At 33.2% G+C, this 19,374-nt stretch overlaps 1 protein-coding gene across 1 annotated transcript in view; it reads right to left on the bottom strand.

Moving 5' to 3' along the window:
- The window catches only part of CIRSR (corepressor of RBPJ and splicing regulator), a 45,217-nt gene that overhangs the window by 23,994 nt on the left and 1,849 nt on the right, over positions 1-19,374 (bottom strand). Inside the window, exons 2-7 of the mRNA XM_074215685.1 lie at positions 12,541-12,635; positions 10,552-10,625; positions 9,992-10,002; positions 9,828-9,892; positions 9,068-9,116; positions 7,695-7,812 (exon numbers count right to left, since the gene is read on the bottom strand). Coding sequence (XP_074071786.1) covers positions 7,695-7,812; positions 9,068-9,116; positions 9,828-9,892; positions 9,992-10,002; positions 10,552-10,625; positions 12,541-12,635 — 412 coding nt within the window. The remainder of the gene's footprint in view (positions 1-7,694; positions 7,813-9,067; positions 9,117-9,827; positions 9,893-9,991; positions 10,003-10,551; positions 10,626-12,540; positions 12,636-19,374) is intronic.

Genomic DNA, 19,374 nt, shown 5'->3' with positions numbered 1-19,374 from the left:
ATACTGGTCTTTGGTTTTCTTCTTCAACTTTGTCTCTCCTGGTGTAGGTATCAAAATCACATTTTTATAACAAAAAACAACATACCTAGTTCTTTAAATGAATTTTAATACTATGAAACACTAACCTTGTAAATTAAAAAAAAAGGAGTCATGTCAAGAAATGTCTGAATGATAGACTTATTAATATACTCCCATTGGTATTTATCATTCATAGTTAAGGCATACTGTTACATACATAGCTTTATGTACAATATGCAATTAAAGTAAATTAACGCCACAAAGTACCTTAATTTTTGTATATAATTTGGACTAATAAAGGCCCTTAAGACCAAAAACAGGAGCATTTCATAAGCAAAATATAACAGAAAAGGATGACTACATATGAAGTCATGAATCTTGAACATGTACATCATGCTTTTTGTAAAATACATTTCTTCTGAATTTCAGTCCTGGTTCTCTGATAACTGTTTATTTATTCTGTAGAGATAATGTATATGAAAATGCTCTGAAAAGAATAAAAGCATTGAATGATAAGGGACTCTTGGGAGGGGAGGTGTAAACATGTAATTTTAACATTGTAAAGAACTTTCTTATAGATCTAGATATATAACAGTACTGTTTGGGGCATTACAGTGCTAATATTTGTTGAAAGCATGCCTAGACAGCAGGTTGCAAGGCCAGACTTAGTCTAATCTTCCTCTCAAGGGACTATTATAAAAACTGACAACTTTGCAATGTGTACAAATTCAAATCCCTTAAGAACTTAAAAACATTTTTTTTACTGACTATGCATTTAAATTTGGATCATTTACTTTGCATCATTGTCAGTATTTGAGCTAACAGACTTTCTGGGATACAAATATCTTTTCTAATTGTCAGTAACTGCATTGCAAAGGGCAAGATATTTAAATGCAAGGTAAAAATTACAGTAAAGGAAACAAGCATTAAGCTCAATCTTTGATAGAGTAGATAAAAATACATTTTGTGAATGACTTTTATATTTGAGATTTTATTACATTTCATAGCTATTAAATCTGTTTTCACTAAAATTCACAAAAATAAATTTGTGGGTTTTTTTTTTTTTTTTTTAGTTTTTGCTAGCCAATGAGGTTAAGTGGCTTGCCCAAGGCCACAAACTAAATAATTATTAAGTGTCTGAGGCCAGATTTGAACTCAGGTTACTCCTGAATCCAGGCCTGGTGCTCTATCTACTGTGCCACCTAGCTGCCCCTAAATTTGTATTTTTAAACTAAGCTAAAAAGGCTTTGAGTTCAGATGCCCCTCATTTTGGGGGCTGACTAAGTTTTGTGAGATTGCTTACCAGAAGGTTGGTCACAAAATAATGCATATTTCAGCTATAGTGACTCATAAAAGATGATCTGAGGTTGAAAAGTATCTTTTATGTGCAGGATTGGAAGAAAACCCACTGACAAAATCACAAATCTAAAGCATATAAATCCACATTCTATTTCTTTCATTTTGGATTTGTAAGTTCCCTTTATAAAGTAATTAAAAAGAATCTTATGGTACCTTATGAATTAGATATAATAGGCATACAGAATAAAATGTAAAATTTAATAGTGGCACATATATTTGTTTAGTATTTTCATGAAGAAATGGGAAATGTACTCAAGAAGCAAGTTATGAAATATAGTATGGAGATTCTGTAGACTTTGCATTCCATTCTGTCAAGTACATTCCACTTTTGATAAATCATAAATTTGGAATAATTTCAATTTAAGGTAACTCAAAAGATAAAAGTTCTTTGAGGTATAAGGACCAAAAATGGAACCAAGTTTGTGAGTAATAAAGATAGGATGGAATTAATGAAGATTTAGAAAGGTTATCTGAACCTATCAAGCCTATAAAATTAAGAACAGTTTGTAAAAGGAACACAGCTTCCTTTATCATTGTTCATAATAAATTAAATTAAGCTAGTTGTCCCTAAAATTTGGGTAGAATGGAAAACAAAAATTTTAAGTACTACACACAGTGGGTAGAATTTTGGAAGTTCATTACATTACCATTTAAAAAATGGTACAGACTAAGAACATAAAGAGATTGGGAAAAAGCTTAGACACAATTACAGATAAACCAAATTTAACAAGTTTTTAATTGAATGTTTATAGTATTTCTCTAACTTTTAAGGGTGATATCAAAAGAAAAACAACTCACATTCTTCTACAGTACTTGCCCCTTTCAGGGACAAACATGGGTGCTGAATGAGAAATGTAGCTCTGGTCATTGGAAATTTTTATGTAGATAAAACACTGACAATTTTTTTTTTAAAGATAGGGGGCAGCTAGGTGGCGCAGTGTATAGAGCACTGCACTGGCCCTGGAGTCTGGAGTACCTGAGTTCAAATCCGGCTTCAGATACTTAATAATTATCTAGCTGTGTAGTCTTGGGCAAGCCACTTAACCCCATTGCCTTGCAAAAACTAAAAAAAAAAAAAGATAAATAGTCCAAGTTATTACCTTTTTTATCTTAAACATAAATATGAACTGATGATTGCTATGCATTCTATCAATTAAATTTAAAACACACACACACACACACACACACACACACACACACACACACACACACACACACAAAATTTTTTAAAGTCACAAATTTGCCCTAGCTATATTCTGGAACACCTCACACCAACATTCTATCAGTTTTCTAGCAGAGAGTCCATTAGGCTACATATTTTAATCAATAATGTCAAAATTTCACCCATGAGATCCTTTAACTCTCTCCTTCTGGTCTTAGTGATTGATCTATAACCAGTTCTATAACCAGTTCAATTTTTCATTTTTCCCCAACTTGATGTACCTCCAGCTTACTAGTCTTAAAGGATATCTATCAGAACAAAACAAATCATCTGCTAATTCCTTAGTGGTTTTAATTATTGGACAAGTATTTAGAGTTTGGACAAGTATTCTAAGGAAAATGTGTGATCTCATGAATAGCATCAGGATGTTCAATGTCTGAAAGTCAGCCTAAGTTTCTTTTTGAAAACTCCATTTCTATCATGTCCTTTTTCTGTATAACTTTCAAACCCTTTATGATTTGATTTCTATTCAACCTTATTTTGAAAAACTACAGGCAAGGCCTTTTCTTGTTCTTAATGCAGGTAAGATTATACTTTATTTCATTTGTTTCAATTTTATAAAGCCCTCTTTACTTCTTCCTTATACATAAATCTTACCCATCCTTTATAAAGGTTCCCCCCAAACATTTTTTTTTGATGAAATTATCTCTAATTACTCTAATCCTTTACTGAACTCAAAAAAGCCTATACTACATAATCAGCATAATCATTTCAAATACTGTCAACTTTATAGCTCCTTAGGTGTATGGTTTCACACCTGCCTGAAGATACATAAGTTGTCAAATGCATAGTTTCTAAACATAATTAATTTAGAATGAAAGGTTCAGTAACAGTCCCAAAATTTAACTAAGAATTTTGTCTCAGATACAAGGCTCACTTCACCATCTTTCAAGCATATAAAAAAGGACAGTGGGTTTTTGAAATCTGAACAGTTTAGTGATAGTTCATCTGTCTTACTGTAGAAGGAGTTACTAACTTTAATCACTAGCAGAAGAATAAACCCATGGTATTTGCTCTTTTTTCTGTCATAAGCTTGTAATCACAAGATGAAGTTAAGGATGAGTTCAAAGACATTAAGCTTCATTTGATATTTTAAACTAAAAAGAACCTTATACAGAATAAATTTAGAATTATCAAAATTAATAATGATGACATCATAATACACTGGGCAATGTGGCAAACTTTTTTCATTATTCATTAATTCAACAAATGTTACTGTGCTCTAATTCTTTTTTTTTTTTTTTAAGTTTTTACTAGGCAATGGGGTTTAAGTGGTTTGCCCAAGGGCACACAGCTAGGTAATTATTAAGTGTCTGAGGTCGGATTTGAACTCAGGTACTCCTGACTCCAGGGCCAGTGCTCTATCTACTGCGCCACCTGGACACCCCCACTGTGCTCTAATTCCACTCACTGCACTAAACTCTGAGTGTGTGTGTGTGTGTGTGTTTGTGTTAACAGAGATGTTTCTTCCCTAAAAAGAATTTATAATCTAATAATGAAAACCAGCACGTTATATTACTGAGGAATGATTAGTCTAATTTCTTTTCATTTTGTGATAGAGTTATTAGAAGACTTTCCAAAATTCTAAATGAACTGATTAATTGATATAGCAAATAATACAGTCATTTGTACAGATTTTTCTGAAAGGCAACTACCTGGTTATATGGGACATAATTGAGACTGACCCTCTATTCCAGGGATTTGTTAAATACAAATGTGGCCAAATAAAGTCATTTCATCAAGATGATCTTAAGTCAATAAAGGGAATTTCTTCTAATTTTTATCAGATAAAATTTTGGATCATATTAGATCAAAGATGATAACTGACTAGAGAATATAGGGGCTAGAGTGTAGACCCTCAAGCCAGGAAAACTTGAATTTGAATTATGCCTCAAATATGCCTTAATTATGCCACTGGCCAAGTCACTTGAACACTCCGAACCTCAGATTCCTGAATTGTAAAATGAGAATATCTTATCTCAAAGGTTGTTAGAACAAAGGAGTTAAATGTACCTTGCAAACCTTAAAGGGTCACATAAACTCTTCTTTATTATCATCATCATCATTATCATCATCATCATTGTCTGTCTCATAAAATGCAAAAGAAATTTTAAGTGGAGTTTGAAAAAAATCTTACTAAGAACCAGTTAAAAAGACTATTTATTGGACAGTCCTAAATTAAGTTTCTTTCTTTATTTTTTAGGGCAGTGGGGTTAAGTGACTTGCCCAAGGTCACAGAGCTAGGTAATTATTAAGTGTCTGAGGCCACATATGAACTCAGGTAACTCCTGACTCCAGGGCTGGTGGCTTTATCCACTGTGCCACTAAGCTGTCCCTAAGTTTGTAGTCATTAATATTTCACATGTTTTGGTCTTATATGCCTAAATTCTGTTTTCTTCTGAGAGTTTTGAAGGCATTAGTTATGCACCAAGTAAGTATTTTCACAAGAGGCAGGAGTATAAAATGACATTATAGATATAAAAATACTTCACAAAACATAAAAAAGCCCATAATATTATTATATGAAGAAGTACTGCTATTAAATTTTTTAAAGAATTAAAAATTTTAAGTGAAGGACTGCTTCATCAGAGTTGACACTTTGCAGAGAGACTTTCCCATTCTCTCTGTATAAAGAAAAGACCCATTTGGAAAAGGAAAAGAAGTGCATAAATTTGGGAGACCTTGCAGGAAATTTTCTTCATGTTTAAAGAAAACTAAAAGATGAATGAACACACTACGTTTTCCTATTGTTCTTCATAGTTAAATCCTATCAGCAGGTCCTTGTTAAATAGAGAGGATTACCATATTTACTTGAGTTCCTTCTCTCAATTCTCTTACAGGAAATATTTTTTTTTAAATCTTTCTCAGAGTAATATTATTTCTGATTAGCAACAGGACATCTCTAAATGCTTGTGAAGAGAAACAGAAATAACCCTATTTACTGAAAGCAAGAGAAAGAGTCCTTAACCACTATTCATATACCTTTAAGTCTTTTACTAAGCCTACAGAGGTTTTTCTGATAGAGAACTTTCAATTCTAGCAACAGTAGCTATATCTACAGATCTAAATATCTACTTCAATGAATGGAGCACCTTTGCTTACCAATAATCTTTAGGGTGCCCCTATTTCAGCCTATCAGAAGGAGAGAATATTTTATAGGAGGAAGGAGGTATATCTTTGAGAGTATAGGACAGTGGAGAAAGCACAATGGCCTTGGAGTCAGAGGACATCTCTGATACTACTCCTGGGTGAGAGCAAGCTACTCAGCCCTCTTGGGTCCTTATTGGTGAAATGATAGGGTTGGATTGGATGATCTCTGAAGTTGCTCCCAGATCTAATTCTGATCTTATGATAGATTAGAATTTTGAAGGCACACAAAAGCATGTGAAATGAAGAGTGGCTGAAAACTTTTTAAAATTACAGCAAAAAGTTGTTTACTTTTTCAGAGACCTACTTAATGTCTCTTTTTTAGGGCCCAATAGAATGGGAATTATGGGGGGAAAAACCACTATTTTTTTTCCTTCCTCAAAATTAGAAGGTAAGTAAAGGAAACTTAACTATCTAACCAAATTACATGATGTAAAATACTTAAAAATTAGGAAGAAACCAATGCTATAACAGAAAACATACACTGTGCTTTTAGACTTATAAATCATCTTATACTTATATATCATCTCTTTGGGATGCTCCCCATATCACTTCTGAGAATAAGTACTACAGATATTATCTATTTTACAAATGAGGAAGTGGAGGAACAGAGAAGCTAAGTGATTTTCTCATGGAAACACAGCTAGTCTATATACTTTGAGACAATATCTGAAACCAAGTATCTAGAATTCAAGTCAGGATGGGCTGTGGGTCAGGTTCCCTGAGGAAATATCTAAAGCTAAAGAACAACACTCTTTCTATTACTCAGTATTGTCCTTCTTTAGTGTCCTTCCATTACTAGACTCATAAAGGTCTCTAATTCCCATTCCTATGGACTGTGTCAAATCTAATCCCAAAGGGTTAACATCCTGAACTCAAATTTTTTACCTCAGAAACAAGCATCCTATAGCCCCCAGTCTGAATTTATCTTGCATGAAGGAACTCTAGGGGAGAGAGCCCTATTTATTGGTTACATTGGCTTTATCAATGTTTTGATTTAATTTTTTTTGGAGAGGTGCATTCCTTGGTCCCGAATCTTTGTTCTGAGGCTGGGTAGAGAACATGGTTTAGCCTTCAGCCAGAGGTAGCTTGTGAATTTGGCATCAAAGACCTTGAGTTTGCATCCTGTTTCTTCATTTACTCTAAGTATGACATTTGGCAGTGTCATATAAATTCTCTGAGCTCTGTAAATTGAAAAACGCCTGGGCCATATGACTTCTAACATCCCTTTCAGCTCTAGATTTACAATCCTATGTGTGTTGCCGCCTCTCATGGCTATTAAGACGCAGATGAACTCAGGTCACATCTTCCCACTTTTAACTTTTTTTTGGTAAAATGCACCAAGGCATAAAAAAATCAAATTAAATATGATAGTTTTACATACACAGCAATACAAAAGGTAGAGGACTGTAATAAGAATAAGCACTTAAGGTTTTCAAAACCTTTAAGTCCAAATATCTGATCGGATCACACAACTATTAAGTGTCTGGGACAAGATATGAATTCTAATTTTCCTGACCTCAGTTTTAGCACTCTTTGCATTTCACCAATTTAGCTGGCCCAAAAGAAAAGAGATGGCTGTGGCTTTCATTTCACTTACTTTCAAAAGGAAGGAGTCAAAACATGAGAAACTACTACTTCAATCTCTTTGTGTATATTCCTTTCTCTCCCCATTTAAAAAATGTTGTAAGGGTTCTTAAATCTTAGAAACAAAAGCAATGATTCTTAGTACAGAGTACAGAAAAATCAAATTTAATTTTGATAAATAGTTTTGACAACACAACAAATCTGATTTAGAGATATAACCTTAATTTTCATTCTAGGACAAATGATGTACCAATCCAAATACACAAGGCAATCAAAAAAAAAATCACATTTTATCATTTTTTTCATGTGCCTAGGATGGAAAGAAACCCAATTAAAAAAAAAATCTTTGTCCATTGCCTACCTGATCCATCACTGGAAACTGAACTTGCATTGATTCCAGAAAGACCAAACAAAGGACATTCTCTATCAGTGTTGACGTGACCCCATTTGTGACATTTAATGCATCTCACATTCCTCACCTAAGGAACCAGAAGAATTGTTAAGGTTACTGAATATTTTGCAGTTTTTCTTGCTATTTTAACTCCTTTAGTTTCATGAAGCACTGAAACTAAGTTATTTTGGAATGATTTTTAAAGATCTCCAGGAAAAGAGATGTTATACTGTCCTTTAAAAAGTCTTATATGTAGTGATTAAAAAGTTTTAACTATAAGTAAATTCTAATATTTAATCTAAATCTCTAATGGTGAAATTTAAGCCTCTTTCTTTTTACCATCTTAAATGGTAGAATGACTACCTCTTTAAGATGACAATTATTATTCTACCCCTTAGTCCTGAATTATCCAGGCAGAAATCTTTATATATATATATATATATATATATATATATATATATATATATATATATATATATATATGTATATGTATATATGGGCTCATTTTGGGTCTAGAAGTCAGCCTCCAAGTAGGAGACTGATTAATTTTTAAAAATTTTTATATTCATAGACAAACAAACAAACAAAAAAAACCATTATGTTGCTTTAAAGAAGAAATTGGCAAACTATGGATTTGACCAAATCTGGCCTGCTATCTGTTTCTGTATAATCCATGAACCAGCAAGTTTTAATATTTTAAAAAATTAGTTCTCAAATTGAGAACGAGAGTCAAAACAGAAGGAATTCTATGGAAAGCCTCAAAAAAAGAAGGTATCACAACTGTCAGGGTATTTCCAAAGTCCTATACAGTGTATGCTGTTGTTCCTTTTCACCCCCGCTCCCTTTCTTAAGTATATGGAGGGATTAGAGTTCAATATGGAGTTGGCATAAGTTTGGCTCTTCTTGCTCTCTATAGTGAATGGTGCTCTAGACTCCTTTAGCTATTGTGACAGAAAAACATGAATATGAGTGGGGGAAAAAAGCATCCTTCTATAGCCTTGCACCCCAAATACTAAATACGATGACAAAATCTTTAGGTACCCTGATGACCTAGTGGCCCAGACTTAATCAGTCCTTTTCTAGACCCTGACTAAATATCTCCACAGCTCTCAAGAGAACAAAAGCTTGAAGCAACACCTTAGGGCTAGAGTACTGCATACATATAACTGTTTTGCCCATATTTTATCAGTGTACTCATATTGTTTTTAATCTGTTATTTTTGTCATTGTACTTATGAACACTATACAAGTGTTCATTCAAACTGTACATTTTTGCTCAATAGAATAACTAAAGAACTTTTTATAATAAAAATATTCTGACAAAATGAAATAGACATCATTTACCTGAATACCAAAAGGCTGATCTCTGATATTCATGTCATCCTTTGCATATCTATTGAGTACAGAAAATGTATATATTGCAAAAACTTGAAACAATTCAGTCACAAATATTAATCTGAATAAGTTTTGTAATACATAGGTTATCACAATATTTCATTTCAACAGGAAAAGAACTATAAATCCACAATAAGAAACAATTCTCAATGAAAAAGTAATTTTCCAAAGGTGCTTCAGAATTTGCAGAATAAGCAGATTAAATTAAATAAAAAATTACGGAGATCAAGCAGATAGGTCACACGAAAGTTTTTTTAATCACCTTTTGTAGATGAAGGAAAGAAGCAAAAAAAAGAAGTAAAAAAGGGGAAAAGAACAGATTAATTCTATGATTTTTTTTTTTTTAGGTTTTTGCAAGGCAAATAGTAACGGTTAAGTGGCTTGCCCGAGGCCACACAGCTAGGTAATTATTAAGTGTCTGAGACCGGATTTGAACCCAGGTACTCCTGACTCCAGGGCCGGTGCTTTATCCACTAGGCCACCTAGCCTCCCCAGTTCTATGATTTAAAACCTTATTTAGGGGGCAGCTAGGTGGCGCAGTGAATAGAGCACCAGCCTTGGAGTCAGGAGTACCTGGGGTTCAAATGTGACCTCAGACACTTAATAATTACCTAGGTGTATGGCCTCGGGCAAGCCACTTAACCCCATTGTCTTGAAAAATCTAAAAAAAACAACAAAGAAAACACCTTATTTAGGAAAAAGTTCTTACTTTTCTCGTGGGGCTCCTTTCTGCCATTCAAATTTATATTCAGTCTCTCCTTTTGCATCTTCTTGCTAAAAATATAAATGTCTTTAAAAATTTCCATAAAACTGTTACAATTAATGATACATGTTTACTGAATTTAAAGTAAATGGAAAAACAGAAACATTTACCTCTTTGTTTTCTTGATTGAATATCAAACACATGAAAAAGACAGGTTTAAGAACATTAAAATAAATGCTATATTAACTCTTAATGTAAAAACTTATAAGGGCATCATATTGCAATCCATAAAAAACTAAATTTCTAGTTTTTCTTGCTTCTATCTTCAGAGTAAGTTTTAGAATAAAGAATTGAAAGCAATTTAAAATAAGACTATTAACAAGCATATTAAATTCTTCATTTTTAAACTTTCTGCACACACATCATACTGAAATGGGAATATTAAATTTTCAATTTCTTTATGAATTATATTCAGTAATAAAGATATTTGGACAAATGGAAGATTAAATCTGTTTTTACACTGAATATTTCTTTTAAGAAAAACAAAATTAAATGTTATCAGGCAATACAAGCACACACACACAAACAACACACACAGTTTTTCTCTTCCCTATTAGTTACTTTATTACCTTTATAGACATGTAATACCATTTACAAAAGCAATTTCCTTAATATCTGCTATAATATTCCTGAATCCTCCTTACTCAAAATAAAACAACCATGCTTTTACCTTTTTTAGCTCCGGGTGGGGCCTCATACATAAAATTAAGGCCATTCTTTACACGTTCATCACCCATAAGCAACCTAAATTAAAGAACACAGATCTGAATATTATACAAAAGAAAACCAAAATATAATCTAAAGATAATTCCTCCTAAAAACAGAACCTATATTGATATAAACTATTTTTTAAGTAAGACTTCTTTTACTTCACAAACAAGTTTCTTTACATTTCTACATATAAATTCAAACAGCTTGGCGGGGCAGCTAGGTGGCGTAGTGGATAAAGCACCGGCCCTGGAGTCAGGAGTACCTGGGTTCAAATCCGGTCTCAGACACTTAATAATTACCTAGCTGTGTGGCCTTGGGCAAGCCACTTAACCCCATTTGCCTTGCAAAAAAAAAAAAAAAACCTTAAAAAAAAATAAATTCAAACAGTTTTAGTCATCATTAGCACAAAACGTGTGACTACAAATTGCGCAAGGATTAAGGAGTTTTACCCCTACACTTAAGACCCCAGATACCTGAAAGACAGAATTACTGTAGTCATCCTTAGAGTCATCCTTCAACTTATGAGATACTAAAGAAAAGCAGTAGCATTTTAAAGATATCACAGACATTTTGTATAAATAGAACTGAGTTTAATTTACACAATTATTTGTCTACTATGTACATAGCAGTATGCTTGATTAATCAATGCTACAACATTCAGTTCTTCACTGCTTTCCATCTACCCCAAGTTAGATGTTTATAGTAATTATTAATAATGAATAATATTCCTATATAATTTGAAATAAATATTATGAATATATTTATTCAGTCAAAAATGAGTAACGGTTTTAATTATGAGTCAAGACCAAAATAAGGACATTAAATAATTTTGAGACCTAGATGTCAAGTTAAAGATTTTGGTGAATTTCACCTGCATCAGTTATGCAACAAAGATGAGGAAACTGATTTCATGCTATGGTCTAAATCAGTTTTTCAAACTGTATTCTATGGAACTCTGGGATAGAAAAAAGTTCCAATAGAGTATAGGCACTCATAGTAAAACTATCCACTTCATTATACTTGTTATCAACTATGCACAATGTATGCCTTTATTCAATGTGGAAAACGAAGATTGGGTGAAATTGGTAAAGAATGGCCTTTTATTGGCCTAGAATCCACCCATACATGTTTATACCAATGTATATCATATGCAGTTGGTAGTCTGTCTTATAGTGTAGTGTTTGTAAAATTACTATTATACATTTGGGAAAGTAGCCTGGAATACTACTAGACCTAAGAGTCACCCAAGACGTACATTTGAATATTGCCTCTGACACTAGTTGAAGGAACCCAAACAAGCCTCTTAGAAACTCAGTTTCTTAATTGTAAAATGGGGATGAAAAACTTGTAGTACTTACCACAGTGTTTCTGTGACTGGGGTCAAATATGATAATGCATGTAAGAGTACTTTAAAGGCATAAAGAGATTTCAGCTATTATCATTCATTTACACATTCAGGATTTAAAAACACACACACATACATAGGTTTGAGTACCCATGCCTATTATAGGACTGGATTTTTTTGTTGTTTGGGGTATGAGTTTGCAGTGATAGGTATATAGAGTACTCAACAGCAAGGAAACTCCTACCCATTCAGAAAAGCAATAGTACTGCAACTTATGGACTTAACTGCCTGGGGCTAAGTTAAGTGACTTGCCCAAAGCAACACAGCAAGTATGTGTCTGAGGCAGAACCCAGGTCATCAATGAAGCTGGCTTTCTGTTAACTACACCATACTTCTTCTCTCACACAGTTCAATATGGATAATTAGGTAAAACTGAGAAGTCATAACAAGAAAGGGGCAAATGCAAAACATTTGAAAAACCACAATGCTAAAGACAAATTATGATTTGAGGGCTGCTGTAGATTAGTAGTGAATTTTTGTCACTTAAGTATTTTAGCTGTTTGCTTACTTAAAAAAAAACACAAACAACATGCCATTTCTCACCTATTATCATATGACTCTTGTTCCTTAAGGTATTGTTGCATTAATTCCTCTTGTTTCTTCTTATCATATGATATTTTCTGTTCAGCCATCCATACCTTTTCAATAAAGTAAAACATTAAACTTAATAATTAATAATTTGTTTCCTTTTTTTTACAAAAAAAAAAGATTTAATTCTATTATTTAGAGTCGGCTTCTTCCAATAAAAACTGAACTCTCAAACTGCAAAAACCTTAAAAAACATGACCAAAAATATAGGCTAGACATTTTAAAGTTTTATTCTCTTAAGATATTCCCTCTAATCTATCATACCTGAATCAGCAAAGAGATGTTCTTTACTCTTTTGTGGCCTGACCATGAAAGTTACACAACACTAAGTTGCCCACAGACTACCATCCTTGTACAATATTACCTTATCTTTTATCTCTTCCTGACAGGACAAGTGTCCCAGCATACTACTGATCACTGGCCTCCTGGGCTTGTAATTAACATGGGGGAGACACCCAGGAGTCTTAATTTCTTACTAAGTAGGCAAGGTGACTGATAAAGACTAAGTATTTTATAAAGAAATCAATCTTTTTATCAGGATTATGTTTTTGAGAATCTTATTAAAATCTGACATTATACTTCATTTTGATCACAGCTAATATCATTACTTCTGCTATAGATCATCAGAAAATGTGTAGAAAGAAAAAAATTAGGGGTACATTGGAGGGAGAGAATAGCATCTCTTGGAGAATCTAGGATCACTAGAAGACCGGTCAGGCAATGAATATGAGACCTATCCATTGGGGGGGGGGGGGGAGATGAAATAAGGATGGAAGACATATTTACAGAATTAAAAAGAAAGTTATAGAGATCAAAAGAAGGCAGTCCTCTTTGATTAAATAACCAGTATAAATAAAGACAAGAGGGAGAAAGTAAACGATAACATAAACTTCTGGTTCATTTCTTCTTTCTTCTGGAGACATCTGATGTCTCTCTGTATCTCCAGAGTCTGTCTATGAATAGGCTTTTCCAAGTACATTCAGGTTACTTTGTAGATATCTTCTTTTCTGGTAAAAGAAATATCTCAACACAAAATTTTACACAGGTCAAAACTCATATTTTGGAACCCCTTTGATTTGCCAACAGTCACATATACACCTTATTTTTACAAATAGAAAATTTTGAGAATTAAACTAGTTTTGTTTTTGACATTATCTTATTCATTTATTTATTCATTCCCCCATTTGGAAGATGCTATTTTACTCAACAAAATAAACTCCCATCAAAATGAGGATTCCATTGCAAAAGTGAATTCTTTAAAGATCTCCTAAGTTAATTTCTTAACATTTGATAATCACTTTAGAACAAAGAGTATTCAATAAGTGATTCACAAATAAAAGTTTTAACCTCTTGCTAATATTTAAAATGAATCAAAAATCTTTAACTGAAAATGTATTTACTACAGCAACATGCAGCTGACCACAGATGCCAAAGTTATATACTAGTCTAGACAACTATTAGAACATGGGATAAATTTTTATACTTGATTTTAATATCAATCACCTGACATGATTATAGAAATTTACCATAAAGATCAAGGACAGAGGAAAAGGAAAAATTCCTTCTTTTCTTCAAATGTCAGTTTCCAGGTAGAAGTCATGTGAATGGCCAAATGCCTTATGCCAGACTTTAAATCCACCAGGTGAGACATTTCCAAAATGCTATATTTGGGAAATCAAGTCAAAAGAGTCCAACCACAGAACACGCTGAACAGGTGCTCTCCTAACTTTGTCCCAATGAGTCTGTCACCTGAAGTATCACACCTAAAATTCCATAGAGTTACTGGTGTCAATAGAACATTGGCCCAGCAGCAACTCCTTTGCTGATCATACCTGGAGTCAGACAGAATAATGTCGATTTTAATAGTCCATAAGACCAAAAGGTTTTTGCAAGGCAAATGGGGTTAAGTGGCTTGCCCAAGGCCATAAGATTTTAAATAGCAAATTCCAAATAATGAGAACTTCCGGTAAGTTCAGCTCACAAGGATCAAATATTAATTATAATCTCACATTGGCAAAACAAGAGAGTAATACAAATTATTTTATCCATGTTCAAATAAAACATGAGCAACACACTATTGCTTCCAGAATCCTTTTAAAACGATTGGAATATCTTTAGGTGACTTTCAAATGATCTGCATATAGTTCTACAGGTGTTCCAAATTCCAGATGTTACCAACAACATAAAATATATTAAATATCTCAATAAGAGGACATGAATTATTCCATTCTGAAAATTTATTTTTTAAGAACAAAGCATCAAAGAGATTTCTTAACTTTTATCTTAATGGATTTTGCATTTTAGTTTCATAAATACTCATATCAATCTCAAAAAGAAAATGAGATTCTTCTGGAACTTAATCTTATTTATACATATGATAATTTCAAAATATCAATATAACTCTTGCTTTTCCATGGAATGGAAATAGATTTAGGTCAAAACAGCAAGATCTTTTCTACTTGCAATTATTACAGTAACTTAAAATGCTTCTACCTAATGATAAAATATTTCACAAACAGTAAATTTCCAATTTTACTATCTTGAAAAATAGAAATTTGACAGCTAGGTGGCATAGTGGATAGAGCACTGGCTCTGGAGTCAGAAGGACCCGAGTTTCAGTTTGACCTCAGATACTTAATGCTTGTTAACTGTGTGACCTTGGGCAAATCACTTAAACCATTGCTTCACCAAAAAAAATGGGGACAAAAATAATAATACATAAGGGATTAAATTTTCTTTCTTCATTCAGTTCATTGTTAATAGCACAATTTAAAATTTTCAAATGTTTAGTTTATTAAGACTTTTTAATCTTACTAGTAATCATAGCTGATACAATTATTGACCAATATTTCTTTAGGATACTCAAAATACCATGATCATAATTATGCATTTTAAAAACTTAAAATTTTCTTAAGTTAATATAATACATTTTTAATAATGCACAGAAGAGCAGTCCATATATATGGTTATCTAATTAAAAGCAATCATATAGCTTGAATTTTAAATTTTTTATTTTAGGTAATCCTATTCCTTTTCCCTTCAGGAATGAATTTTGGATTAAGTAAATCTAAGTAAATCTAAAGTAAATCTAAATTTATAAATCCTCAACATCTGATACATATATTTCTCTGTTTTCATTTATTTTTTAACTGATTATAATCTGATCTCTAAAAACAAAACAAAATCCTTTTCTTTCTACAGTTTCTTACTGAAAAGTTAATATCAGAACAGGATTTTCAAGCTTCCCTAATTTTGAAACCAGCATTTGATTTTTTCATGAGAGCTCACTAAACCAGTATTGTGCTCACTTTGATGATGCTAGGATTCAATTTACCCCAAACATGAATACATCCTGAAATCATTTCAAATATGGGTTCCACACTCCCAGAAAGATTTCCTAACTTATGTTTTAATTTACAGTCTATTATATATACATAGATACTCACACCTATATCATTTTAAAATCTTATTCATACTTTCTTCATATGCTTCAGACCATTTTTCCTGTCAAATATATCTTTCTTATGGTTCAGAAAACCCAACCTGTCATAACTCCCATTTTCCTTTTAACCCTTTCTATTCTTCTCCCAAGTCTTTCAAAATCCATTTTATAAGTTTCTTTAATTATTTTTAATATACTGTCTCTTACTATATTTCAGGCTACTTTTTCTAATGAACATTCCTTTTCATTATTTTAGCACATGTTTATTAACAAGGCCACACAGTCATTACTCCTGAATCCAAACAATAATTAAATTTTTAAACTTATCTATAACATTTTACATAAAATAATCCTTAATTTGTAACCTTTAAAATACTCAATTAATATCTCTTATTTTGAATTACATTTTCTTTAAAAAACTTTGATTTCAAAATAGCAGCTAGCCTTTGTTATCTTTTTTTTTTTTTAGCTTTACAGAGAGACTAAGCTGAAGAATCCAGGAGAAAAGCCTCTAATGTGAATGAAATAAGATAGAAAGAAAGATAAGAGAGGGAGCAGCTCAGACAAGTTATCAGAACAAACTCTAAGAAATGAATGGATCATTTTTTACCCAAGATAGGAATAGGAAAAACAAGATTCTCTCTTATTCTAAGACTAAATCTAATTTCTCCCATTTTACAGAACACAGCAACTCGGGTAGCTTTTTCTGACAAGGAGAGGCTAAAACTTAGCAGGGGGAAGGAGTAGAGGTAAGCACAGTGCAGAAAGGGGAGGAAAAACTGCCTCTGAGGAGCCTCTGGAAGAATGAGAGAGGAAGAGAGAGGTAGGAAGGCCACAGTCAGTCACAAACAACAGCTTCTATCTTTTTCTGCCAGTCCAGAACCTAAGCAGAATCTTTTTCTCTTTCAAAAACAACATGATTTTCAGGAAAATCCATCTTGTGTCATCCAGGTGTTTTTGGAAAGGGAAAAAATAATTCTATTTTCCCTATTTCCTGGTTGTGAAACAGAGAAGGGGAGGAGTGAGATGCTGGCCTAGCAGGGGAGGGGAGTGGGTAGAGGGAGCTGAGATTGGTCAATCAGGACACAGAGAAATGACAGCAAGGCAGAGACAATGGGAGAGTTTGATTCTACCTCTACCACATAGAACATCAATTTAAACACTGACAAAATACAGAAACTGAGTTAGAGAACCCTGAAACAAATTCTCATACCAGAGAGGCACCAGAGACTCAAGGGGAAAACTCTGCTCATACTAGAAGGAACCTAACACAAAGAGAGACAACAAAATGGCAGACAAAATTCCTCACACTCAACAAGGTGCCAAAAATAGACCTATATACTGGGCCTCTTTCCAAAAGAAGCAAAAAACAAAACTGCCGCTCTTAGGACTAGGGTCAAGTCCTCAATATTTACCCAGTAAGAAAACAGGCAATTAGCACCAAAAGGTGATAATTCCTAAAGCCAGAAGTAAAATCTTGTGAATATTTAATTTCAAAATAAAACATCTGAGTTGAAAAAGTGGTAGCCCCAACTAATTTCAAGGCCAGTTTTGACTAGCCTCAAAATGTCTTAGTTTTTTTTTAGGGTTCCCATATTCATTATTGTTAAAAGATTCCAAGTCAAAAATTGTCTAAATCCACACCTGTCAAACTAAAAGACTGGGATTAGGAAAGTTATAGATCTCTTTCCTTCCAAATAGCGTATCTAAGTACAGAATGAAATCTGTTGCTCCTTAAAATTCTCATCCATATCTGAGTATCAAGGACACCAAAAACTGTGAACCCCAAAATGGCAAAATCCTTAAAAAAAATAAGGTTAAAATAAAATGACAGAAAATACAGGTTAGAGTTTTTTAAGTTTTATTCTCTTAAGATCTTACTTTTAACCATCAAGTCAAATGACCATACCTGAACAGGCAAAGGGGTGAACTTTTATGCAACAATTTCACATTAAGTTGCCCAAATGTTCCTCAAAGACTATTGTCCCTGTATAATACTATCTGATCTTGTGTTGTCTCTTCCTGGCAGGACAAGTCTCCCAGCATCCTGATAGATGCTCTCTTGAGTTTGTAATTAACATGGGGAGATACCCAGGAGTCTTACTTTCTTACTGAGTTCACAGGGTGACTGATTAATGAAGGCTGAGTACTTTCTAAAGAAATCAGTCTTTTAACCAGGATCATATTCTTGAGAATCTTATTATACTTTGACAAGACAAACCTAGATATCTCTTCCCATGCAGCCCCAGATTATTCCAGGTGAGTTCAGGCTCTGCCAGATCTTTTAACAGCAGAAAGAATATGTACCTGGAAATTCTGTCGAGGGTGTTTATCAGAAAGTTGGCTACCAAATAATATTTTTTGGCCAATTCCAAGACAGGGAAAGGTTGTGATATCCATTGCTTGGAGGGAGGATCCACACTAATGAAATTACTAGTCTTATGGAAGACTTTAAAAACCTCCCAAAATCAAAAAACAAAAAGAAATCACTTATTCTACAACAGATTTGCATGTCATAACTGCTAACATAACAAGAAACTTTTCATAATGGTAGAACTCAGTCACAAAGACATGAATTCAAGTAAAGGTCAGAGAAAAAAAAACTCCCTCTGAACCAGGGCAAATCACCTAACCTCTTGGTGGTCCCAGGTTGTTCTCTAAGATTTTTAAGCTGCCAAGCAGGTTTTGCTATTTGGTTAAGTGAATTTCCTGACCAGGAGCTTTCTTTAGCAATGAAATCACAAGTCTAGGACAATTGTAGTCCAAATTTGAGGACAAATATTTCACCTGAGTTCTTGGGATCTGAAACTGCTGGTGAAGAATGACATTATCACCATTCAGAAATCCAAGAGATTAAAATCTAAATCTTTATTATGTTTAACTATAAGTCCAGAGATCAGAAAAATTAATGAACTCTCATTAAGATTCTAACAGAGTTTATGTAATTTCCTTTTTTTTTTTTGCAAGACAAATGGGGTTAAGTGGCTTGCCCAAGGCTACACAGCAGGTAATTATTAAGTGTCTGAGGCTGGATTTGAACTCAGGTACTCCTGACTTCAGGGCTGGTGCTCTACCCACTGCGCCACCTAGCTGTCCCTGTAATTTTCAATTACATCAGAGAGACTGGAATAATTTTTGATCATACATAGAAACTCCACAGGAACAAATAAGGGGACTATTTATAAACTAAACTGAACTGAATATCAAAGCTAGGCCTCTAAGATTTATTCTTACAAGGGAGTATTTACAATGGGGTAATAGAGAGCAGTTATTTACATGTTAAAAAATAATACAGGTCAGAGCAAGTTGGGATCTTTTCTTAAAATATAAGTTAAATTTCTCAGACC

The sequence above is a fragment of the Macrotis lagotis genome, chromosome 1, assembly GCF_037893015.1.
Source record: "Macrotis lagotis isolate mMagLag1 chromosome 1, bilby.v1.9.chrom.fasta, whole genome shotgun sequence".
NCBI lineage: Eukaryota > Metazoa > Chordata > Mammalia > Peramelemorphia > Peramelidae > Macrotis > Macrotis lagotis.
This window is presented reverse-complemented; position numbering and strand designations above follow the sequence as displayed.